This window comes from Oncorhynchus nerka, linkage group LG4 (genome assembly GCF_034236695.1).
Source record: "Oncorhynchus nerka isolate Pitt River linkage group LG4, Oner_Uvic_2.0, whole genome shotgun sequence".
Classification (NCBI taxonomy): Eukaryota; Metazoa; Chordata; class Actinopteri; order Salmoniformes; family Salmonidae; genus Oncorhynchus; species Oncorhynchus nerka.
In genome coordinates this window covers 99,851,080-99,878,579 of record NC_088399.1, presented here as the reverse complement: position 1 = coordinate 99,878,579, position 27,500 = coordinate 99,851,080, and the positions used below count along the sequence as shown (strand labels likewise).

General features: G+C 42.2%; 1 protein-coding gene across 1 annotated transcript in view; it reads right to left on the bottom strand.

The window, feature by feature from the left end:
- The window catches only part of LOC115127591 (CUB and sushi domain-containing protein 2-like), a 967,797-nt gene that overhangs the window by 411,060 nt on the left and 529,237 nt on the right, over positions 1 to 27,500 (bottom strand). Inside the window, 2 exon segments of the mRNA XM_065018162.1 lie at positions 1 to 179; positions 11,297 to 11,479. The exon segment at positions 1 to 179 is cut by the window's left edge and continues 12 nt beyond it. Of these exon segments, the coding sequence (XP_064874234.1) occupies positions 1 to 179; positions 11,297 to 11,479 (362 nt within the window).

Below are 27,500 nucleotides of genomic sequence, written 5' to 3'. Positions count from 1 at the left end.
TTTGACGCTGAGGAAGTCAAACTGCTTCTCCATGCTGAGGTCATTGAAGGCCAGGTTAATCCTACTCTCTGGCTTGGTGATGATGAGCCACACACAGTGCATATTGTTTCCATATTCCTGGGGGTAGTTAGGGGACAGCAGCACCCCAGAGGGGGTTGTGAAGTTGAAGAAGCACGAGACTGGAGGAAGGAAGAGCGGTGATGATGGGGGGGGGGGATAGAAAGAGAGAGTAAGAACATTACATTACTTCAGAATGTATTCACACCACTTGGTTTTTTCCCACATAATGTTGTGTTACGGCCTGGATTTTAAATGGATTTAATTGAGATGTTGTGTCACTGGCCAACACACAATACCTATCAAAGTGTTTTATCATTATTATACAACAACAGAAAATGTAATGAAAATCCCCTTTGTTATGGACTAACTAAGTTCAGGAGTGAAAATGTGCTTAACAAAGTCACATAATAAGTTGCATTGACTCTTGTGTGCAATATTAGCATTTAACGAGATTCATCTCTGTTCCACAGTACATTATCTGTAAGGAGATCAGAGCAGTACATTTCAAACACAGATTCAACCACAAAGACCAGAGAGGATTTCGCAAAAAGGACACCTATTGGTAGATGGATAAAGAAGGACACCTATTGGTAGATGGATAAAAAAAAGAACGACACCTATTGGTAGATGGGTAAAGAAGGACACCTATTGGTAGATGGGTAAAGAAGGACACCTATTGGTAGATGGGTAAAGAAGGACACCTATTGGTAGATGGGTAAAGAAGGACACCTATTGGTAGATGGATAAAGAACGACACCTATTGGTAGATGGGTAAAGAAGGACACCTATTGGTAGATGGGTAAAGAAGGACACCTATTGGTAGATGGGTAAAGAAGGACACCTATTGGTAGATGGGTAAAGAAGGACACCTATTGGTAGATGGGTAAAAAAAAAGAAGGACACCTATTGGTAGATGGGCAAAGAAGGATACCTATTGGTAGATGGATAAAAAAAAGAAGGACACCTATTGGTAGATGGGTAAAGAAGGACACCTATTGGTAGATGGGTAAAAAAAAAGAAGGACACCTATTGGTAGATGGGTAAAGAAGGACACCTATTGGTAGATGGATAAAGAAGGACACCTATTGGTAGATGGGCAAAGAAGGACACCTATTGGTAGATGGATAAAAAAAAGAAGGACACCTATTGGTAGATGGGTAAAGAAGGACACCTATTGGTAGATGGGCAAAGAAGGAAACCTATTGGTAGATGGATAAAAAAAAAGAAGGACACCTATTGGTAGATGGGTAAAAAAAAGAAGGACACCTATTGGTAGATGGGTAAAGAAGGACACCTATTGGTAGATGGATAAAGAAGGACACCTATTGGTAGATGGGCAAAGAAGGACACCTATTGGTAGATGGATAAAAAAAAGAAGGACACCTATTGGTAGATGGGTAAAGAAGTCCACCTATTGGTAGATGGGCAAAGAAGGACACCTATTGGTAGATGGATAAAAAAAAGAAGGACACCTATTGGTAGATGGGTAAAGCAGGACACCTATTGGTAGATGGGTAAAGAAGGACACCTATTGGTAGATGGGTAAAGAATGACACCTATTGGTAGATGGATAAAAAAAAGAAAGACACCTATTGGTAGATGGGTAAAAAAAAGAAGGACACCTATTGGTAGATGGGTAAAAAAAAGAAGGACACCTATTGGTAGATGGGTAAAAAAAAGAAAGACACCTATTGGTAGATGGGTAAAAAAAAGAAGGACACCTATTGGTAGATGGGTAAAAAAAAGAAAGACACCTATTGGTAGATGGGTAAAAAAAAGAAGGACACCTATTGGTAGATGGGTAAAAAAAAGAAGGACACCTATTGGTAGATGGATAAAAAAAAGAAAGACACCTATTGGTAGATGGGTAAAAAAAAGAAGGACACCTATTGGTAGATGGGTAAAAAAAAGAAGAACACCTATTGGTAGATGGATAAAGAATGACACCTATTGGTAGATGGATAAAAAAAAGAAAGACACCTATTGGTAGATGGGTAAAAAAAAGAAGAACACCTATTGGTAGATGGGTAAAAAAAAGAAGGACACCTATTGGTAGATGGGTAAAAAAAGAAGGACACCTATTGGTAGATGGGTAAAGAAGGACACCTATTGGTAGATGGGTAAAAAAAGAAGGACACCTATTGGTAGATGGATAAAGAAGGACACCTATTGGTAGATGGGTAAAGAAGGACACCTATTGGTAGATGGGTAAAGAAGGACACCTATCGGTAGATAGGTAAAGAAGGACACCTATCGGTAGATGGTTAAAGAAGGACACCTATTGGTAGATGGATAAAAAAAAGAAAGACACCTATTGGTAGATGGGTAAAAAAAAGAAGGACACCTATTGGTAGATGGGTAAAAAAAAGAAACCCACCTATTGGTAGATGGGTAAAAAAAGATGGACACCTATTGGTAGATGGGTAAAGAAGGACACCTATTGGTAGATGGGTAAAAAAAAGAAGGACACCTATTGGTAGATGGATAAAGAAGGACACCTATTGGTAGATGGGTAAAGAAGGACACCTATTGGTAGATGGGTAAAGAGGAACACCTATTGGTAGATGGGTAAAAAAAGAAGGACACCTATTGGTAGATGGGTAAAAAAAAGGACACCTATTGGTAGATGGGTAAAAAAAGAAGGACACCTATTGGTAGATGGATAAAAAAAAGAAGGACACCTATTGGTAGATGGGTAAAGAAGGACACCTATTGGTAGATGGGTAAAGAAGGACACCTATTGGTAGATGGGTAAAGAAGGACACCTATTGGTAGATGGGTAAAGAAGGACACCTATTGGTAGATGGGTAAAGAATGACACCTATTGGTAGATGGGTAAAGAAGGACACCTATTGGTAGATGGGTAAAAAAAAGAAGGACACCTATTGGTAGATGGATAAAGAAACACATATTGGTAGATGGGTAAAGAAGGACACCTATTGGTAGATGGGTAAAAAAAGAAGGACACCTATTGGTAGATGGGTAAAGAAGGACACCTATTGGTAGATGGGTAAAGAAGGACACCTATTGGTAGATGTGTAAAGAATGACACCTATTGGTAGATGGATAAAGAAACACATATTGGTATATGGGTAAAGAAGGACACCTATTGGTAGATGGATAAAAAAAAGAAGGACACCTATTGGTAGATGGGTAAAGAAGGACACCTATTGGTAGATGGGTAAAAAAAAGAAGGACACCTATTGGTAGATGGATAAAGAAACACATATTGGTAGATGGGTAAAGAAGGACACCTATTGGTAGATGGATAAAGAAGGACACCTATTGGTAGATGGGTAAAGAAGGGCACCTATTGGTAGATGGATAAAGAAGGACACCTATTGGTAGATGGGTAAAGAAGGACACCTATTGGTAGATGGATAAAGAAGAACACCTATTGGTAGATGGGTAAAGAAGGACACCTATTGGTAGATGGGTAAAGAAGGACACCTATTGGTAGATGGGTAAAGAAGGACACCTATTGGTAGATGGGTAAAGAAGGACACCTATTGGTAGATGGATAAAGAAGGACACCTATTGGTAGATGGGTAAAGAAGGACACCTATTGGTAGATGGATAAAGAAGGACACCTATTGGTAGATAGGTAAAGAATGACACCTATTGGTAGATGGATAAAGAAGGACACCTATTGGTAGATGGATAAATAAGGACACCTATTGGTAGATGGGTAAAAAAAAGAAGGACACCTATTGGTAGATGGATAAAGAAGAACACCTATTGGTAGATGGGTAAAGAAGGACACCTATTGGTAGATGGATAAAGAAGAACACCTATTGGTAGATGGGTAAAGAAGGACACCTATTGGTAGATGGGTAAAGAAGGACACCTATTGGTAGATGGGTAAAGAAGGACACCTATTGGTAGATGGGTAAAGAAGGACACCTATTGGTAGATGGATAAAGAAGGACACCTATTGGTAGATGGGTAAAGAAGGACACCTATTGGTAGATGGATAAAGAAGGACACCTATTGGTAGATAGGTAAAGAATGACACCTATTGGTAGATGGATAAAGAAGGACACCTATTGGTAGATGGATAAAGAAGGACACCTATTGGTAGATGGGTAAAAAAAAGAAGGACACCTATTGGTAGATGGATAAAGAAGAACACCTATTGGTAGATGGGTAAAGAAGAACACCTATTGGTAGATGGGTAAAGAAGGACACCTATTGGTAGATGGATAAAGAAACACATATTGGTAGATGGGTAAAGAAGGACACCTATTGGTAGATGGGTAAAAAAAAGAAGGACACCTATTGGTAGATGGGTAAAGAAGGACACCTATTGGTAGATGGATAAAGAAGGACACCTATTGGTAGATGGGTAAAGAAGGACACCTATTGGTAGATGGATAAAGAAGGACACCTATTGGTAGATAGGTAAAGAATGACACCTATTGGTAGATGGATAAAGAAGGACACCTATTGGTAGATGGATAAAGAAGGACACCTATTGGTAGATGGGTAAAAAAAAGAAGGACACCTATTGGTAGATGGATAAAGAAGAACACCTATTGGTAGATGGGTAAAGAAGAACACCTATTGGTAGATGGGTAAAGAAGGACACCTATTGGTAGATGGATAAAGAAACACATATTGGTAGATGGGTAAAGAAGGACACCTATTGGTAGATGGGTAAAAAAAAGAAGGACACCTATTGGTAGATGGGTAAAGAAGGACACCTATTGGTAGATGTGTAAAGAATGACACCTATTGGTAGATGGATAAAGAAACACATATTGGTAGATGGATAAAGAAACACATATTGGTAGATGGGTAAAGAAGGACACCTATTGGTAGATGGATAAAAAAAAGAAGGACACCTATTGGTAGATGGGTAAAGAAGGACACCTATTGGTAGATGGGTAAAAAAAAAGAAGTACACCTATTGGTAGATGGATAAAGAAACACATATTGGTAGATGGGTAAAGAAGGACACCTATTGGTAGATGGATAAAGAAGGACACCTATTGGTAGATGGGTAAAGAAGGACACCTATTGGTAGATGGATAAAGAAGAACACCTATTGGTAGATGGGTAAAGAAGGACACCTATTGGTAGATGGATAAAGAAGGACACCTATTGGTAGATGGGTAAAGAAGGACACCTATTGGTAGATGGATAAAGAAGAACACCTATTGGTAGATGGGTAAAGAAGGACACCTATTGGTAGATGGGTAAAGAAGGACACCTATTGGTAGATGGGTAAAGAAGGACACCTATTGGTAGATGGATAAAGAAGGACACCTATTGGTAGATGGGTAAAGAAGGACACCTATTGGTAGATGGATAAAGAAGAACACCTATTGGTAGATAGGTAAAGAAGGACACCTATTGGTAGATGGATAAAGAAGGACACCTATTGGTAGATGGATAAAGAAGGACACCTATTGGTAGATGGGTAAAAAAAAGAAGGACACCTATTGGTAGATGGATAAAGAAGAACACCTATTGGTAGATGGGTAAAGAAGAACACCTATTGGTAGATGGGTAAAGAAGGACACCTATTGGTAGATGGATAAAGAAGGACACCTATTGGTAGATGGGTAAAGAAGGACACCTATTGGTAGATGGGTAAAGAAGGACACCTATTGGTAGATGGGTAAAAAAAAGCAGACATTGAATATCCCTTTGAGGTGAAGATGCTAATGACATTGTCTTGCAAAACTATTCATCTCCCTTGGCATTTTTCCTATTATCTTGCATTACAACCTGTAATTTAAATTGATTTTTATTTCGATTTCATGTAATGGACAAACACAAAATAGTCCAAATTGGTGAAGTGGAATGAAAAAAATTACTTGTTTAAAAACAATTCAAAAATAAAAAAAATAAAAGAGAAAAGTGTATGTATTCACCTCTTTGCTATGAAGCCCTTAAATAGGATCTGGTGCAACCAATTACCTTCAGAAGTCACATAATTAGCTAAATAAAGTCCACCTGTCTGCAATCTAAGTGTCACATGATCTGTCACATGATCTCAGTATATATACACCTGTTCTGAAAGGCTCCAGAGTCTGCAACACCACTAAGCATGAGGCACCATGCAGACCAAAGGAGCTCTCCAAACAGGTCAGGGACAAAGTTGTGGAGAAGTATAGATCAGTGTTGAGTTATAAAAAATATCAGAAACTTTGAACATCCCACAGAGCACCATTAAATCAGTAAATTCATTATTTAAAAAATGCAAAGAATATGGCACCACAACAAATCTGCCAAGAGAGGACCGCCCACTAAAACTCACAGACCAGGCAAGGAGGGCATTAATCAGAGGCAACAAAGAGACCAAAGATAACCCCCGAAGGAGCTGCAAAGCTCTACAGCAGAGATTGGAGTATCTGTCCATAGGACCACTTTAAGCCGTACACTCCACAGAGCTGGGATTTACGGAAGACTGGACAGAAAAAAAGGCATTGCTTAAAGAACAAAATAAGCAAACACGTCACCAAAAGGCATGTGGGAGAAGGTACTCTGGTCAGATGAGACTAAAATTAAGCTTTTTGGCCATCAAGGAAAATACTATGTCCGGCGCAAACCAAACACCTCTCATCACCCCGAGAATATCATCACAGTGAAGCATGATGGTGGTGGCAACATCATGCTGTAGAGATGTGTTTCATCAGCAGGGAAACTGGTCAGAACTGGAGGAATGATGGATGGGACTACATAGAGAAGGAGGTATCACACCTCTCATCACCACGAGAATATCATCACAGTGAAGCATGGTGGTGGTGGCAACATCATGCTGTAGAGATGTGTTTCATCAGCAGGGAAACTGGTCAGAACTGGAGGAATGATGGATGGGGCTACATAGAGAAGGAGGTATCACACCTCTCATCACCACGAGAATATCATCACAGTGAAGCATGGTGGTGGTGGCAACATCATGCTGTAGAGATGTGTTTCATCAGCAGGGACTGGAAAACTGGTCACAATTGAAGGAATGATGGATGGCGCTAAATACAAGGAAAATTCTTGCGGGAAACCTGTTTTCAGTCTTACAGAGATTTGAGACTGGGACGGAGGTTCACCTTCCAGCAGAACAATGACCCTAAGCATACTGCTAAAGCAACAAGGGGAAACATGTAAAGTTCTTGGAATGGCCTAGTCAAAGCCCAGACCTCAATCCAATTGAGAATCTGTACACCAGCGGAACCCATCCAACTTGAAGGAGCTGGAGCAGTTTTGCCGTGAAGAATGGACAAAAACCCCAGTGGCTAGATGTGCCAAGCTTATAGAGACATACCCCAAGGGACTTATAGCTGTAATTACTGCAAAGGTTGCTCTACAAAGTATTGACTTAGGGGGGGTTTGAATAGTTATGCACGCTCAAGTTTTCTGTTTTTTTTTTGTCTTATTTCTTGTTTGTTTCACAATAAAACCTATTTTGCATCTTCAAAGTGGAAGGCATGTTTTAAAAATCAAATGATACAAACCCACAAAAATCTATTTTAATTCCAGGTTGTAAGGCAACAAAATAGGAAAAATGCCAAGGGGGGTGAATACTTTCACAAGACACTGTACACTTTGGATGGTGTATCAATGCACCCAGTCACTACGAACATACTGAATACGAATCATTACGTTTGGGGAAAATCCAACAAAATATATCACTGACTACCACTCTTCATATTTTCAAGCATGGTAGTGGCTGCATCATGTTACGGGTATGACTCTATTTGGCAAGGACATGGGAGTTTTTCCCAATTAAAAAAATTAATGGAATAGAGCCGAGCACAAGCAAAATCCTAGAGGAAAACCTGGTTCAGTCTGCTTTCCAACAGACACTGGGAGACAGATTCACCTTTCAGCTTACCAAAACGACATTGAATTTTCCTTGTTACAGTTTCGACTTCTATTCGCTTGCAAATATATGGCAACCTTGAAAATGGCAGTCTAGCAATGATCAACAACCAACTTGACAGAGCTTGAAACATTAAAATATTATAATCTGTAAATATTGTATAGTCCAGGTGTGTAAAGCTCTTAGAGACTTACCCAGAAAGACTCAAAGCTCTTAGAGACTTACCCAGAAAGACTCACAGCTCTTAGAGATTTACCCAGAAAGACTCAAAGCTCTTAGAGACTTACCCAGAAAGACTCAAAGCTCTTAGAGACTTACCCAGAAAGACTCACAGCTCTTAGAGATTTACCCAGAAAGACTCAAAGCTCTTAGAGACTTACCCAGAAAGACTCACAGCTCTTAGAGATTTACCCAGAAAGACTCAAAGCTCTTAGAGACTTACCCAGAAAGGCTCACAGCTGTAATCACTGCCAAAGGTGATTCAAACATGTGACTTTGTAAATGAGGTCTTTCTGTATCTGTATTTCTTTTTCAATAAAAGTTGTTTCACTTTGTCACTATGGGGTATTGTGTGTAGATGGGTGAGAATTAAAAAATATATATTTAATCCATTTTGAATTCCGCTGTAACACAAAATGTGGAATTATGAAGACATTCTGAAAGCATTTTATATTTAAATACTTTAAATAAAACTAGACTTGACACTATTTCCACAGGTAATGATGGCAATGACGTGATTTTTGTTAGCTGAAACTAAAACCAATGATTCCATCTGTTAACCAAAGAGATTTCTACACACTCGGCTGCATTGCTACTGTAAATAAAGAGATTCAGGATCAAATGAAAAGATAATAAAGAAATAAACCACATAGTCCAGTAAAGACAGGAAGTGTGAGTGTTAACAGGAAGTGTGAGGGTTAACAGGAAGTGTGAGTGTTAACAGGAAGTGTGAGTGTTAACAGGAAGTGTGAGTGTTAACAGGAAGTGTGAGTGTTAACAGGAAGTGTAAGTGTTAACAGGAAGTGTGAGGGTTAACAGGAAGTGTGAGGGTTAACAGGAAGTTGTCCTCCTAGAAGTTTGAACTAACCTCCAGACGAGCTTCAATGCCTACAACACTCCTTCCGTGGCCTCCAACTGCTCTTAAATGCTAGTAATTCTAAATGCATGCTCTTCAACCGATCACTGCCTGCACCTGCCCGCCCGTCCAACATCACTACTCTGGACAGTTCTGACTTAGAATATGTGGACAACTACAAATACCTAGATGCCTGGCTCATATTAAACATCTCCAATCCAAAGTTAAAACTAGAACTGGCTTCCAATATCGCAAACAAAGCATCCTTCACTCATGCTGCCAAACATACCCTCGTAAAACTGACTATCCTACTGATCCTCGACTTCGGCGATGTCATTTACAAAATAGCCTCCAACACTCTACTCAGCAAATCGGATGCAGTCTATCACAGTGCCATCTGTTTTGTCACCAAAGCCCCATATACTACCCACCACTGCGGCCTGTATGCTCTTGTTGGCTGGCCTTCACTACATATTCATCGCCAAACCCACTGGCTCCAGGTCATCTCCAGGTCATCTAAAAGTCTTTGTTAGGTAAAGCCCCTCATTATCTCAGCTCACTGGTCACCATAGCAACACCCACCTGTAGCACGCGCTCCAGCAGGTATATTTCACTGGTCATCCCCAAAGCCAACACCCACCCGTAGCACGCGCTCCAGCAGGTATATTTCACTGGTCATCCCCAAAGCCAACACCCACCCGTAGCACGCGCTCCAGCAGGTATATTTCACTGGTCATCCCCAAAGCCAACACCCACCCCTAGCACGCGCTCCAGCAGGTATATTCCACTGGTCATCCCCAAAGCCAACACCCACCCATAGCACGCGCTCCAGCAGGTATATTCCACTGGTCATCCCCAAAGCCAACACCCACCCATAGCACGCGCTCCAGCAGGTATATTTCACTGGTCGTCCCCAAAGCCAACACATCTATTCGCTGCCTTTACTTCCAGTTCTCTGCTGCCAATGACTGGAACAAATCGCATAAATCACTGAAGTTGGAGACTCACTAACTTTAAGCATCAGCTGTCAGAGCAGCTCACAGATCATTGCACCTGTTCATAGCCCATCTGTATATAGCCCATCCAACTACCTCATCCCCATACTGTTTTATTTATTTCTGCTCTTTTACACCCCAGTATCTCCACTAGCACATTATCATCTGCACATCTATCACTCCAGTGTTAAATGCTAAATCGTAATTATGTCACCACTATGGCCTATTTATTGCCTTGCCACCCTAATCATCTACATTTGCACACACTGTATATATACTTTTTCTATTGTGTTATTTGACTGTACGTTTGTTTATGTGTAACTCTGTGTTGTGGTTTGTGTCGAACTGCTTTGCTTTATCTTGGCCAGGTCGCAGTTGTAAATGAGAACTTGTTCTCAACTGGCCTACCTGGTTAAATAAAGGTGAAATAATTATTTTTTTAAATAAAGAGTGTTTTAACCATTGAGTCCTCTTACTCCAACACTTCCCAGTTTGTCCTGTCCTGTTCTATTAAATGTGTTTGAAGAGTTAAAATGAGAGTTTGTTGCCCGGTCTCTCCTTGTTTCACTGAAGGGACTGACTGTCTGTTCAATACAATACGCAGATCTCTTTTCTTTCTTTTCTTCTTCTTTATGAATATGAGGTAAACTATGCATCTTTATTTTGTTGTTCCTGAACAAACTAATGAGGTTATCCATACATCATATCAGTGGTGGTGTCATTCACTTGTATGAGGATGGTAATGGTAGAGTAGGGAAGGACAAATCTAACGGGAAAACGCAGCTAACAGTCAGCACATTGACTGTGCTCGTGCGTGTGCGTTGTGAGGCACAGCGTGACTGTGTGCGAGCAGCCACATTATCCCCCTGCTTTACCGAGCAGAGGCTGTGGATTTGGATACAATAGGAGGGCTTATTAACTAATTAAAACTAAGAAATACAAATAGAAGGGCAGGAGAGAGAGCGAGAGAGATAAGGTTTCCATTATTGATAAGATAATGTGGAATACAAAAAACAGTAGCATCTCTAAACAGTAGCATCTAATCACAGGCATCACCCAACAGACAAACCCAAATAAACACTTTTAGCATGACAATAAAACAGCAGAGAGTTGTGAGCGTAGCAAGGATTTGGGGTTGGATACCTGATGCTAATTGCCATCGTTAAATCAACTGTGAGTTAGGTTAGCAAAGATGATGTGTTGTATAGGAGATATATCACTGCTTAAGGACACAGCTGGGTTAGCAAAGATGATGTGTTGTATAGGAGATATATCACTGCTTACAGACACAGCTGGGTTAGCAAAGACAATGTGTTGTATGGGAGACAGATCACTGCTTACAGACACAGCTGGGTTTCTTGGCTGACCACTGGTTGTTCTTCTGGCAGGTGATGTTCTTCTTTCCCACCAACTCAAACGCAGGGAGACACTCAAAATGGAGCTTGTCCCCGTGGCGGAAACCTGTCCCCTCCCGCTTGCCGTAGGCTGGTATCCCTGGGTCGCCACAGCTGCCCTGGTCAATCTCTGAAGGGAAGAGACACAGATTGACAGGTAAAATATTTGGATAAAATAAATGTTGGCTTTCCAGGGAAACGTTCAACATTTCACCTTTATTGTCCTAGACCTAGATTGCCATCTATTTTGCAATCACACAGCACAGATTATAATATCAGATTATAATATCATGTTATAATATCAGATTATAATATCATGTTATAATATCAGATTATAATATCAGATTATATTATCAGATAATCATATGATATTATAATATCATGTTATAATATCAGATTATCATATCAGATTATCATATCAGATTATAATATAATGTTATAATATCAAATTATAATATCAAATTATAATGTCAAGTGTGCCTGTGTGATGCAATATCATGTAAAGAAACCATGTAACCCCATGATGTGTAGGTTAGAGTAGGTTGGCTAACATGGTAGAGTAGAGTAGGTTGGCTAACATGGTAGAGTAGAGTTAGGTTGGCTAACATGGTAGAGTATAGTTAGGTTGGCTAACATGGTAGAGTAGAGTTAGGTTGGCTAACATGGTAGAGTATAGTTAGGTTGGCTAACACGGTAGAGTAGAGTAGGTTGGCTAACACGGTAGAGTAGAGTTAGGTTGGCTAACATGGTAGACTATAGTTTGATTGGCTAACATGGTAGAGTATTGTTAGGTTGGCTAACATGGTAGAGTATTGTTAGGTTGGCTAACATGGTAGATTAGATAAGGGCTGACTGACATGGTAGAGTATTGTTAGGTTGGCTAACATGGTAGAGTATTGTTAGGTTGGCTAACATGGTAGATTAGATAAGGGCTGACTGACATGGTAGAGTATTGTTAGGTTGGCTAACATGGTAGAGTATTGTTAGGTTGGCTAACATGGTGGAATAGAGTTAGTTTGGCTAACATGGTAGACTATAGTTTGATTGGCTAACATGGTAGAGAAGTGATAGGTTGGCTAACATGGTAGAGTATTGTTAGGTTGGCTAAAATGGTAGATTAGATAAGGGCTGACTGACATGCTAGAGTAGTGTTAGGTTGGCTATCATGGTAGCATATTGTTAGGTTGGCTAACATGGTAGAGTAGTGTTAGGTTGGCTAACATGGTGGAATAGAGTTAGTTTGGCTAAAATGGTAGACTATAGTTTGATTGGCTAACATGGTAGACTATAGTTTGATTGGCTAACATGGTAGACTATAGTTTGATTGGCTAACATGGTAGACTATAGTTTGATTGGCTAACATGGTAGACTATAGTTTGATTGGCTAACATGGTAGACTATAGTTTGATTGGCTAACATGGTAGAGTAGTGATAGGTTGGCTAACATGGTAGACTATAGTTTGATTGGCTAACATGGTAGAGTAGTGATAGGTTGGCTAACAGGCTAACATGGTTGAGTATAGTTAGGTTGGCTAACATGGTGTACCTATGATCGGCCCTGTTGGGTGATAGAATAAACAACACCTGTTTGTAATGTTAACTTCTCTAGGGTAGGGTGCAGAATTTTGACATTCAGATGAAAAGCCTTCCCGAAGTAAACTGCCTGTTACTCAGGTCCAGAAGCTAGGATATGCATATGTTGGTATATTTGGATAGAAAACACTCTGAAGTCTCCAAAACTGTTAAAATAATGCCTGTGAGTAAAACAGAACTGATATGGCAGGCGAATCCTTGAGGACAAACCACCCACCAAAACAAAAAAATCAGTTTACCACTATTTTCAATGGCTAGTATTTTAATAATAATAATAATTATTATTTTGATGTATAACACGTGTATTTTCAAGAACGTCAAATATTTGAATTTAGTATTTTTCAATTTCACTGGATGTTGGCCAGGTGGGACGCTACCTAACCTAGAGAGTTTTTTAAGTGCTTTCTCAAACTATTTAGAGTGCTCAATGCTCTATACAAGGAACTGGATGACCCAGACAGAACCCAGTCAGAACGCAGACAAAACCCAGTCAGAACCCAGTCAGTTCCCAGTCAGAACCCAGTCAGAACATAATCAGTTCCCAGTCAGATCCCAGTCAGATCCCAGACAAAACCCAGTCAGATCCCAGTCAGATCCCAGACAGAACCCAGACAGATCCCAGTCAGAACCCAGACAGAATCCAGTCAGAAGCCACACAGAACCCAGACAGATCCCAGTCAGAACCCAGACAGAATGCAGTCAGAACCCAGTCACAACCCAGACAGAACCCAGACAGATCCCAGTCAGAACCCAGACAGAATGCAGTCAGAACCCAGTCACAACCCAGTCAGAACCCAGTCAGGACCCAGACAGAATGCAGTCAGAACCCAGTCACAACCCAGACAGAACACAGACAGAACACAGACAGAACAAGTGGTAGAAAAAATACCAAATTGTCATACTTGAGAAAAAGTAAAGATACCTTAATAGAAAATGACTCAAGTGAAAGTGAAAGTCACCCAGTAAAATACTACTTGAGTAAAAGTCTAAAAGTATTTGGTTTTAAATGTACTTACGTATCAAAAGTAAAAGTATAAATAATTTAAAATGGCTTATGTTAATTAAACCAGATGACACAATTTTCTTGTTTTTAAATTTACGGATAGCCAGGGGCACATTTCAACACTCAGACACAATTTACTAACAAAGCATTTGTGTTTAATGAGTCTGCCAGATCAGAGGCATTAGGGACGAGCAGGGATGTTCTCTTGATAAGTGTGTGAATTAGACCATTGTCCTGTCCTGCTAAGCATTCAAAATGTAACAAGTACGTTTGGGTGTTAGGGAATGTAAGGAGTACAGTATTTTCTCTAGGAATGTAGTGGAATAAAAGTAAAATTACAAAAAACGTAAATAGTAAAGTAGAGTACAGATACCCAAAAATACTTTACACCACTGGACAGAACGCAGTCAGAACCCAGTCAGAACGCAGTCAGAACCCAGACAGAACAAAGTATCTTCTCTCTCTCTCTCTTTCTCTCTCTTAATTCAATATCAATTTAAGGGGCCTTATTGGCTTGGGAAACATATGTTTACATTGCCAAAGCAAGTGAAATAGATAATAAACAAAAGTGAAATAAACAATACAAATGAACAGTAAACACAACACTCACAAACGTTCCAAAATAATAAATACATTTCAAATGTAAATATTATGTTCAAAAAGTTCAATTACAAAAAGGGAAAATGAATAAGCATAAATATGGGTTGTATTTACAATGGTGTTTGTTCTTCACTGGTTGCCCTTTTCTCGTGGCAACAGGTCACACATCTTGCTGCTGTGATGTCACACTGTGGAATTTCACCCAGTAGATATGGGAGTTTATCACAATTGTATTTTATTTTGAATTCTTTGTGGATCTGTGTAATCTGAGGGAAATATGTCTCTCTAATATGGTCATACATTGGGCAGGAGGTTAGGAAGTGCAGCTCAGTTTCCACCTCATTGTGTGAGCAGTGAGCACATAGCCTGTCTTCTCTTGAGAGCCATATCTGTCTATGGAGGCCTTTCTCAATAGCAAGGCTATGCTCACTGAGTCTGTACATAGTCCAAGATTTCCTTAAGTTTGGGTCAGTCACAGTGGTCAGGTATTCTGTCAATGTGTACTCTCTGTTTAGGGCAATATATCATTCTAGTTTTCTCTGTGTTTTTGTAAATTCTTTCTAATGTGTCAAGAAATTGTCTTTTTGTTTTCTCATGATTTGGTTGGGTCTAATTGTGCTGCTGTCCTGGGGCTCTGTGTGGTCTGTTTGTGTTTGTGAACAGAGCCCCAGGACCAGCTTGCTTAGTGAACTCTTCTCCAGGTTCATCTCTCTGTAGGTGATGGCTTTGTTATGGAAGGTTTGGGAATCGCTTCCTTTTATGTGGTTGTAGAAATTAATGTATATTTTCTGGATTTAATAAAGGCCGCCCCCAGGTGGTAAGAGTAGGCAACGACACATCTGCCACGTTGATCCTTAACACTGGGGACCGACAGGGGTGTGTACTTAGTCCCCTCCTGTATTCCCTGTTCACCCACGACTGCGTGGCCAAACATGACTCCAACACCATCATTAAGTTTGCTGATGACACAACAGTGATAGGCCTGATCAACGACAACAATGAGATGGCCTACAGGGAGGAGGCCAGAGACATGGTAGTGTGGTGCCAGGACAACAACCTCTCCCTCAATGTGAGCAAGACAAAGGAGCTGATTGTGGACTACAGGAAAAGCTGGGCCTAACAGGCCCCCATTAACATCGACGAGGCTGCAATGGAGCGGGTCGAGAATTTCATGTTCCTTGGTGTCCACATCACCAACAAACTATCATGGTCCAAACACACCAAGACAGTCGTGAAGAGGGCACGACAACACCTATTCCCCCTCAGGAGACTGAAAAGATTTGGCATGGGTCCTCAGATCCTCAAAGTTCTACAGCTGCACCATCGAGAGCATACTGACTCGTTGCATCACTGCCTGGTATGGCAACTGCTCAGCATCTGACCGTAAGGCGCTACAGAGGGTAGTGCGAGTGCCCCAGTACATCCCTGGGGCCAAGCTCCCTGCCATCCAAGACCTCTATACCAGGCGATGTCAGAGGAAAGCCCATAAATATTCAGACTTTTCTCCGCTACCAAACGGCAAGTGCTACCGGAGCTCCAAGTCTAGGATCAAAGGGCTCCTCAACAGCTTCTACCCCCAAGCTGTAAGACTGCTGAACAGTTCATAAAAATTGTATAAAGCCTCGTTATTGTTATTCTTGTTGTGTTACATTTTATTATAACTTTTTATTTTAGTCTACTTGGTAAATATTTCCGTCTTCTTGAACTGCACTGTTGGTTAAGGGCTTGTAAGTAAGCATTTCACGGTAGTCTACACTTGTTTTATTCTGCGCATGTGGCAAATATAATTTGATTTGATTTGAACATTTTGATGTTGCCCTGTTCCAAAACCGTTCCAGACTTATACACGTTCCCATTGGCTGACTCCGAGTCCTTGTTGTCTAACATCCTGAGTTTCCCCCCATCGGTAACACCCCGCCCCCCTCTTAACAGAGGGGTAGAGTAAATATAGCACTGTGCCATGCCAGGGGATGGTCTGTGTGGAAGATTAAGTTGCTTACGTTCCCATTTATTAGAAGTCAACAGAAAGAGTCTTTTGAATTTCCATAAGGAGCTTCTTTTTAAACTCTTTCTGTGCCTTCTTCTTCTCTTCTTTTACATCCAGGGTGTATTTTTTATTTTTGTACTAATTCTTCACCTTCTCTTCTTTTACATCCAGGGGGTACTGTATTGTAATGACCTCTGCACAGAGGGAGGGGGCTTCAAAGGCCTCTGCACAGAGGAGGGGGCTTCAAAGGCCTCTGCACAGAGGGAGGGGGCTTCAAAGGCCTCTGCACAGAGGGAGGGGCTTCAAAGGCCTCTGCACAGAGGGAGGGGGCTTCAAAGGCCTCTGTACAGAGGGAGGGGGCTTCAAAGGCCTCTGCACAGAGGAGGGCTTCAAAGGCCTCTGTACAGAGGGAGGGGCTTCAAAGGCCTCTGCACAGAGGGAGGGGCTTCAAAGGCCTCTGCACAGAGGGAGGGGGCTTCAAAGGCCTCTGCACAGAGGGAGGGCTTCAAAGGGCTCTGCACAGAGGGAGGGGGCTTCAAAGGCCTCTGCACAGAGGGAGGGGCTTCAAAGGCCTCTGCACAGAGGGAGGGGGCTTCAAAGGGCTCTGCACAGAGGGAGGGGGCTTCAAAGGCCTCTGCACAGAGGGAGGGGGCTTCAAAGGCCTCTGCACAGAGGAGGGGCTTCAAAGGCCTCTGCACAGATGGAGGGGGGGTCAAAGGCCTCTGCACAGAGGGAGGGGGCTTCAAAGGCCTCTGCACAGAGGGAGGGGCTTCAAAGGCCTCTGCACAGAGGGAGGGGGGCTTCAAAGGCCTCTGCACAGAGGGAGGGGGCTTCAAAGGCCTCTGCACAGAGGAGGGGCTTCAAAGGCCTCTGCACAGAGGGAGGGGGGGCTTCAAAGGCCTCTGCACAGAGGGAGGGGGCTTCAAAGGCCTCTGCACAGAGGGAGGGGGCTTCAAAGGCCTCTGCACAGAGGAGGGGGGAGGGGCTCAAAGGCCTCTGCACAGAGGGAGGGGCTTCAAAGGCCTCTGCACAGAGGGAGGGGGCTTCAAAGGCCTCTGCACAGAGGGAGGGGGCTTCAAAGGCCTCTGCACAGAGGGAGGGGGCTTCAAAGGCCTCTGCACAGAGGGAGGGGCTTCAAAGGCCTCTGCACAGAGGGGCTCAGGGCTTCAAAGGCCTCTGCACAGAGGGAGGGGTGCTTCAAAGGCCTCTGCACAGAGGAGGGGATAAAGAATTCAAAGGCCTCTGCACAGAGGGAGGGGCTTCAAAGGCCTCTGCACAGAGGGGCTTCAAAGGCCTCTGCACAGAGGGAGGGGGCTTCAAAGGCCTCTGCACAGAGGGAGGGGTCAGTGTCAAAGGCCTCTGCACAGAGGGAGGGGCTTCAAAGGCCTCTGCACAGAGGGAGGGGCTTCAAAGGCCTCTGCACAGAGGGAGGGGGCTTCAAAGGCCTCTGCACAGAGGGAGGGGGCTTCAAAGGCCTCTGCACAGAGGGAGGGTGCTTCAAAGGCCTCTGCATTTGGGTGGGGTCGGCTGTGAAACTCTCCTGCAATTGTTGGGCTCAAGGGCTTTGACACCTCTGCACAGAGGGAGGGGGCATCAAAAGCCTCTGCATTTGGGTGGGAGAGGCTCTGAAACTCTCCTGCCATTGTTGGGCTCAAGGGCTTTGACACCTCTGCACAGAGGGAGGGGGCATCAAAAGCCTCTGCATTTGGGTGGGAGAGGCTCTGAAACTTTCCTGCCATTGTTGGGCTCAGTGGTAATTGAAGTTGCAGCCAGATCTATTTTGTCCTATTAAGCTTGGAAGCCTAACTTCAGCCTTTATAAAGTATAATATATCATTGTAATTTATTTACTTATTGGATTTTAAAAAGTAGCTTCTGATGAAACTCACTCAGTTCCAGGTTGATTCGTGTTTTCGGGTTTCTGTTGTTCTTCTTCAGCTGGTTGTTGGTTTGCCAGAGCATTTGCTGTATAGTACTTGGTAATAAGAATCTTTGGTAGTAGTAGAATCCTTCCAGGTCATTTTGTCTAAAATGAGATAGTATGTTTGGAGTTTTGATTTGTAGTGAAGGTTATGTTGTAGAGGGTAGTATCCTGTATATGTCCTGGTGACATAGTGTTGTGGAGGATAGTATCCTGTATATGTCCTGGTGACATAGTGTTGTGGAGGGTAGTATCCTGTATATGTCCTGGTGACATAGTGGAGGGTAGTATCCTGTATATGTCCTGGTGACATAGTGTTGTAGAGGGTAGTATCCTGTATATGTCCTGGTGACATAGTGTTGTAGAGGGTAGTATCCTGTATATGTCCTGGTGACATAGTGTTGTAGAGGGTAGTATCCTGTATATGTCCTGGTGACATAGTGTTGTAGAGGTAGTATCCTGTATATGTCCTGGTGACATAGTGTTGTAGAGGGTAGTATCCTGTATATGTCCTGGTGACATAGTGTTGTAGAGGGTAGTATCCTGTATATGTCCTGGTGACATAGTGTTGTAGAGGGTAGTATCCTGTATATGTCCTGGTGACATAGTGTTGTAGAGGGTAGTATCATGTATATGTCCTGGTGACATAGTGAAGGTTATGTTGTAGAGGGTGGTATCCTGTATATGTCCTGGTGACATAGTGTTGTGGAGGGTAGTATCCTGTATATGTCCTGGTGACATAGTGTTGTGGAGGGTAGTATCCTGTATATGTCCTGGTGACATAGTGTTGTAGAGGGTAGCATCCTGTATATGTCCTGGTGACATAGTGAAGGTTATGTTGTAGAGGGTAGTATCCTGTATATGTCCTGGTGACATAGTGTTGTAGAGGGTAGCATCCTGTATATGTCCTGGTGACATAGTGTTGTTTAGGGTAGTATCCTGTATATGTCCTGGTGACATAGTGTTGTAGAGGGTAGTATCCTGTATATGTCCTGGTGACATAGTGTTGTAGAGGGTAGTATCCTGTATATGTCCTGGTGACATAGTGTTATAGAGGGTAGTATCCTGTATATGTCTTGGTGACATAGTGAAGGTTATGTTGTGGAGGGTAGTATCCTGTATATGTCCTGGTGACATAGTGTTGTAGAGGGTAGTATCCTGTATAGGTCCTGGTGACATAGTGTTGTAGAGGGTAGTATCCTGTATATGTCCTGGTCACATAGTGTTGTAGAGGGTAGCATCCTGTATATGTCCTGGTGACATAGTGTTGTAGAGGGTAGTATCATGTATATGTCCTGGTGACATAGTGTTGTAGAGGGTAGTATCCTGTATATGTCCTGGTGACATAGTGGAGGGTAGTATCCTGTATATGTCCTGGTCACATAGTGTTGTAGAGGGTAGCATCCTGTATATGTCCTGGTGACATAGTGTTGTAGAGGGTAGTATCATGTATATGTCCTGGTGACATAGTGTTGTAGAGGGTAGTATCCTGTATATGTCCTGGTGACATAGTGAAGGGTAGTATCCTGTATATGTCCTGGTGACATAGTGTTGTGGAGGGTAGTATCCTGTATATGTCCTGGTGACATAGTGTTGTAGAGGGTAGTATCCTGTATATGTCCTGGTGACATAGTGTTGTGGAGTGTAGTATCCTGTATATGTCCTGGTGACATAGTGTTGTGTAGGGTAGCATCCTGTATATGTCCTGGTGACATAGTGTTGTGGAGGGTAGTATCCTGTCTATGTCCTGGTGACATAGTGAAGGTTACGTTGTGGAGGGTAGTATCCTGTATATGTCCTGGTGACATAGTGGAGGGTAGTATCCTGTATATGTCCTGGTGACATAGTGTTGTGGAGGATAGTATCCTGTATATGTCCTGGTGACATAGTGTTGTGGAGGATAGTATCCTGTATATGTCCTGGTTCTAAAACATGCTCCTTCCTCCTTCCTGTATCTCATGGAAATATAAATGTTTTGTCCACTCAGTGTATTTTACATCTCTCTCTCTCCCTGCAGCTTCTGCCTGGGATGAGGAGCTGACGTTTCACACGCTGGCACATATTTCTTTAGTCTTTACACACGCCCCTCATCCCGTTCATTATCCAATTATTCATGCATCCCTCACTCTTCCCCATCCTGGTTTTTCCGGGGCTGCTACAGATGGAATCCAGAAAACTCTCAGTGATGAATCGGTAAATGGAACGCCAGAACAGGAAGTGTACCGGACAAATAAGCCCATCCATCCATCCATGGAATGATGCTAGATTCTCATGACCTTTTAAAAAGCACCAGGGGATCAGAGACTGAGAGATAATCCATGGGTGATTTAGGGTGTTTTCACATATGAAATTAGTTACCCTGGTTCGAGGTTTCTAAATTGTTGGTGAGAATTTTACATAATATGTTTTGCTTTCACAAGGTCTGAAAAATAACCGTTTCAGGGTGCGATTAGCAAAATGCACATTCTACATGACGTAAGTGAGCTAACTTGTTGACACTGGGCAAAAAAACTTCCATACAACTCCCACTGCCACGTCCCAGTACCTGGTACTCTGGTCCTGGAAGTTGAACCAACGACTCACGCTGCCACATCCCAGTACCTGGTACTCTGGTCCTGGAAGTTGAACCAACGACTCACGCTGCCACGTCCCAGTACCTGGTACTCTGGTCCTGGATGTTGAACCAGCAACTCCCACTGCCACATCTCAGTACCTGGTACTCTGGTCCTGGAAGTTGAACCAACGACTCACGCTGCCACATCCCAGTACCTGGTACTCTGGTCCTGGAAGTTGAACCAACGACTCACGCTGCCACGTCCCAGTACCTGGTACTCTGGTCCTGGATGTTGAACCCGCGACTCACGCTGCCACATCCCAGTACCTGGTACTCTGGTCCTGGAAGTTGAACCCGCGACTCACGCTGCCACGGCACAGTACCTGGTACTCTGGTCCTGGAAGTTGAACCCGCGACTCACGCTGCCACGTCCCAGTACCTGGTACTCTGGTCCTGGATGTTGAAACAATGACTCACGCTGGTTCAGGGTTCATTTGCGTTTTCACAAATGTTTTATAGGATCAGGGTACCAGGAAAAGCATCGTAATGACTATCATTTTTTAAACCCATATTTAGTGTCTACGATGTGGAGATTAGCATCCTAAGGGACTCATCAGGTCCATTGCTTATGGATGTAACTCAGTGTTATGCCCACCTATGGATTTATAATGACTTATTTTATTGCTTTATATACTGCACATTTTCTTTTAAAGTGACTTTGGGCGTCTTGGGGAGAAAGAAAACGTTGTATTAATTGTGAATAAAGGGGAGGGTTTGATTTTCATTGTAAACACATTTTTTTTGTGTGAATGTTTTATGTTATGTAAAAATCACCAGGAAGTAGATTAGTTAATAGACCAATAAAAAAGAGAGTTCCAAACAACAGTTAACCCTCACAACCACTCGCAGACAGTCCTAACAGCATTATTGCTCTTTGCTAAAAAAGCTTTTTTAATTTTAATTTTATTTTAGACTATTTTTATTGGAGAAAAAAAACAAAAAAACAATAAGGTACTTCATTGTTACCCAGAAATGATTGGATATGGAAATGAAAACATTTGCATTGGACGGTTAAAAGGATAATACCCAGAAACAAACTCCTGTTGGTGGAAACGTATGTTCTATCAGTGGTAAAATAACCTCTGATTGGTCAGTCTGAGAAATCTAACTTCTGATTGGTCAGTCTGAGAAATCTAACTTCTGATTGGTCAGTCTGAGAAATCTAACTTCTGATTGGTCAGTCTGAGAACTCTAACTTCTGATTGGTCAGTCTGAGAACTCTAACTTCTAACTTCACTGGAGACAGCAGAAAACACACTATCACATTTCATAACTCTTTTAAAATCATTACCTGCATTTCATATTGTCAAATCAGCCAACAGATGGTATGGCCACACTTGTCTAGAACACATCCATCCGTTTATATTGGCATGACAAAGTACATTATTCACATTAGATGTGCACAATCTAATCAGTGTATCAAATTATTCAACTCAGTTCCTCCTTCAAGTATTATCTCCCAATGCGTCCTGTTCCCTAAGTGGGAAATGTGGGAAAGGGCCTCTGTTGCCATAGCAACGTACTCTGCACTCGCTCTGGGCAAGCAGAGTTTCCAAGTTGAACTCGGATGAGACAGACTCCTAAATTGATAGTGCAGTTGGTTTAGGTGATTTTACAGCTAGCTAGCTAGCTAGCTACTTCACATGCTAATATTGACTTTGGTATTATTGTGTGTACAGTAGATATGTCCACGTTTAAGTTTAGACAATTATTCAAATCGTTAATATTAGAATTGAGGTTTCGGTTAAAACAAAAACGAATAATTTAAAAAAATTGAGGTCGCAGCTGCTGCCCATCTGCAATCCACGGTGGTAATAGCACTCACCGTTGCCCCTAGTGGATGGTTTTTAAGTCATCGCCAGATGGTCCTGGGTACCAGAATGGACGTCAAATTTCGCCTTGGATCTTGAGCGACCTGGCTGTTATTGAGTATCAGTACAGACAGACTGCAGCTACATCAGCCTCATTGAAAATGAAGTCCCTCCAGTCGATCTGAACCTATTCTTCCACACTACAATTAGAACACCCGGGAGGAAGTAGGGAAGAAATATGAATACAAAAAGAGAGAAAAGGAAGGATATAAGTCCTTTGATGTGTCTGCATACGTGACCGACCGGCTCGATTGGGTCTTATGTAGCAACATTTTGACATTGTTTTTCATTACATTGGATTTAAAGTAGAGACTCAAAGCTACAAAGTGATATATTATACTATAGGATATATTATACTCTACAGTTGAGGAACAATGGCAAAGTCATTCTGCTTTGAAAGTTGATAAACTTAGAAACTCACCTTTGAGAAAATGGCACTTGAATGTTTTGGTACACCTACTGGAGAGCTTTGTTTTAAACCCATTCAGCATCAGCATTGTTCACACCCTCTTAAGCCTTAGCCCCGCCCATCTCTTTAATGATTCACATGTGAGGCCATGTGCTAAACAGAGTGAGTACGGTAGTGTGCAAAACAGAGTGAGTACGGTAGTGTGCTAAACAGAGTGAGTATGGTAGTGTAGTAAACAGAGTGAGTATGGTAGTGTAGTAAACAGAGTGAGTACGGTAGTGTAGTAAACAGAGTATGGTAGTGTAGTAAACAGAGTGAGTACGGTAGTGTAGTAAACAGAGTGAGTACGGTAGTGTAGTAAACAGAGTGAGTATGGTAGTGTAGTAAACAGAGTGAGTACGGTAGTGTAGTAAACAGAGTATGGTAGTGTAGTAAACAGAGTGAGTACTGTAGTGTAGTAAACAGAGTGAGTACTGTAGTGTAGTAAACCGAGTGAGTACGGTAGTGTAGTAAACAGAGTGAGTACTGTAGTGTAGTAAACAGAGTGAGTATGGTAGTGTAGTAAACAGAGTGAGTACGGTAGTGTAGTAAACAGAGTATGGTAGTGTAGTAAACAGAGTGAGTACGGTAGTGTAGTAAACAGAGTGAGTATGGTAGTGTAGTAAACAGAGTGAGTATGGTAGTGTAGTAAACAGAGTGAGTACGGTAGTGTAGTAAACAGAGTATGGTAGTGTAGTAAACAGAGTGAGTACGGTAGTGTAGTAAACAGAGTGAGTACTGTAGTGTAGTAAACAGAGTGAGTATGGTAGTGTAGTAAACAGAGTGAGTACGGTAGTGTAGTAAACAGAGTATGGTAGTGTAGTAAACAGAGTGAGTACGGTAGTGTAGTAAACAGAGTGAGTACGGTTGTGAAGTAAACAGAGTGAGTATGGTAGTGTAGTAAACAGAGTGAGTACGGTAGTGTAGTAAACAGAGTATGGTAGTGTAGTAAACAGAGTGAGTACGGTAGTGTAGTAAACAGAGTGAGTATGGTAGTGTAGTAAACAGAGTGAGTACGGTAGTGTAGTAAACAGAGTATGGTAGTGTAGTAAACAGAGTGAGTACTGTAGTGTAGTAAACAGAGTGAGTACTGTAGTGTAGTAAACAGAGTGAGTATGGTAGTGTAGTAAACAGAGTGAGTATGGTAGTGTAGTAAACAGAGTATGGTAGTGTAGTAAACAGAGTGAGTACTGTAGTGTAGTAAACAGAGTGAGTACTGTAGTGTAGTAAACCGAGTGAGTACGGTAGTGTAGTAAACAGAGTGAGTACTGTAGTGTAGTAAACAGAGTGAGTATGGTAGTGTGCTAAACAGAGTGAGTACGGTAGTGTGCTAAACAGAGTGAGTATGGTAGTGTAGTAAACAGAGTGAGTATGGTAGTGTAGTAAACAGAGTGAGTACGGTAGTGTAGTAAACAGAGTGAGTATGGTAGTGTAGTAAACAGAGTGAGTATGGTAGTGTAGTAAACAGAGTGAGTACTGTAGTGTAGTAAACAGAGTGAGTACGGTAGTGTAGTAAACAGAGTATTGTAGTGTAGTAAACAGAGTGAGTACGGTAGTGTAGTAAACAGAGTGAGTATGGTAGTGTAGTAAACAGAGTGAGTACGGTAGTGTAGTAAACAGAGTATGGTAGTGTAGTAAACAGAGTGAGTACTGTAGTGTAGTAAACAGAGTGAGTACGGTAGTGTAGTAAAAAGAGTGAGTACGGTAGTGTAGTAAACAGAGTGAGTACGGTAGTGTAGTAAACAGAGTGAGTACGGTAGTGTAGTAAACAGAGTGAGTACGGTAGTGTAGTAAACAGAGTGAGTATGGTAGTGTAGTAAACAGAGTGAGTACTGTAGTGTAGTAAACAGAGTGAGTACGGTAGTGTGCTAAACAGAGTATGGTAGTGTAGTAAACAGAGTGCGTACGGTAGTGTAGTAAACAGAGTGAGTACGGTAGTGTGAGTACTGTAGTGTAGTAAACAGAGTGAGTATGGTAGTGTAGTAAACAGAGTGAGTATGGTAGTGTGGTAAACAGAGTGAGTACGGTAGTGTAGTAAACAGAGTGAGTACTGTAGTGTAGTAAACAGAGTGAGTACTGTAGTGTAGTAAACCGAGTGAGTACGGTAGTGTAGTAAACAGAGTGAGTATGGTAGTGTAGTAAACAGAGTGAGTATGGTAGTGTAGTAAACAGAGTGAGTACGGTAGTGTAGTAAACAGAGTGAGTATGGTAGTGTAGTAAACAGAGTGAGTACGGTAGTGTAGTAAACAGAGTGAGTACGGTAGTGTAGTAAACAGAGTGAGTACGGTAGTGTAGTAAACAGAGTGAGTATGGTAGTGTAGTAAACAGAGTGAGTATGGTAGTGTAGTAAACAGAGTGAGTATGGTAGTGTGGTAAACAGAGTGAGTATGGTAGTGTAGTAAACAGAGTGAGTACTGTAGTGTAGTAAACCGAGTGAGTACGGTAGTGTAGTAAACAGAGTGAGTACGGTAGTGTAGTAAACAGAGTGAGTACTGTAGTGTAGTAAACAGAGTGAGTATGGTAGTGTAGTAAACAGAGTGAGTACTGTAGTGTAGTAAACAGAGTGAGTACGGTAGTGTAGTAAACAGAGTATTGTAGTGTAGTAAACAGAGTGAGTACGGTAGTGTAGTAAACAGAGTGAGTACGGTAGTGTAGTAAACAGAGTGAGTATGGTAGTGTAGTAAACAGAGTGAGTATGGTAGTGTAGTAAACAGAGTGAGTATGGTAGTGTGGTAAACAGAGTGAGTATGGTAGTGTAGTAAACAGAGTGAGTACTGTAGTGTAGTAAACCGAGTGAGTACGGTAGTGTAGTAAACAGAGTGAGTACGGTAGTGTAGTAAACAGAGTGAGTACTGTAGTGTAGTAAACAGAGTGAGTATGGTAGTGTAGTAAACAGAGTGAGTACTGTAGTGTAGTAAACAGAGTGAGTACGGTAGTGTAGTAAACAGAGTATTGTAGTGTAGTAAACAGAGTGAGTACGGTAGTGTAGTAAACAGAGTGAGTATGGTACTGTAGTAAACAGAGTGAGTATGGTAGTGTAGTAAACAACCAAAGATTTCAAGACTAAAGACTGGTTTCTACTACGTCTATTGTCATGTCTGTCGACAGTTGTCGTAGTTACATGATGAACATTCTATTGTCGTCCGACATTTAAAAAAAACAGTATCAACTAAAAAAAAGACGACAGGACGTCAGCAGCCTAAATGTCCAACACCAATTAAACCTCTGTCTCTTTAACATCATGTGACAGGGGTCCTGAGTCGTAACATCATGTGACAGGGGTCCTGAGTCCTAACATCATGTGACAGGGGTCCTGAGTCCTAACATCATGTGACAGGGGTCCTGAGTCCTAACATCATGTGACAGGGGTCCTGAGTCTTAACATCATGTGACAGGGGTCCTGAGTCTTAACATCATGTGACAGGGGTCCTGAGTCCTAACATCATGTGACAGGGGTCCTGAGTCCTAACATCATGTGACAGGGGTCCTGAGTCCTAACATCATGTGACAGGGGTCCTGAGTCTTAACATCACGTGACAGGGGTCCTGAGTCCTAACATCACGTGACAGGGGTCCTGAGTCCTAACATCACGTGACAGGGGTCCTGAGTCCTAACATCACGTGACAGGGGTCCTGAGTCCTAACATCACGTGACAGGGGTCCTGAGTCCTAACATCACGTGACAGGGGTCCTGAGTCTTAACATCATGTGACAGGGGTCCTGAGTCCTAACATCATGTGACAGGGGTCCTGAGTCCTAACATCATGTGACAGGGGTCCTGAGTCCTAACATCATGTGACAGGGGTCCTGAGTCCTAACATCATGTGACAGGGGTCCTGAGTCCTAACATCATGTGACAGGGGTCCTGAGTCCTAACATCATGTGACAGGGGTCCTGAGTCCTAACATCATGTGACAGGGGTCCTGAGTCCTAACATCATGTGACAGGGGTCCTGAGTCCTAACATCATGTGACAGGGGTCCTGAGTCCTAACATCATGTGACAGTGGTCCTGAGTCCTAACATCATGTGACAGGGGTCCTGAGTCCTAACATCACGTGACAGTGGTCCTGAGTCCTAACATCATGTGACAGGGGTCCTGAGTCCTAACATCACGT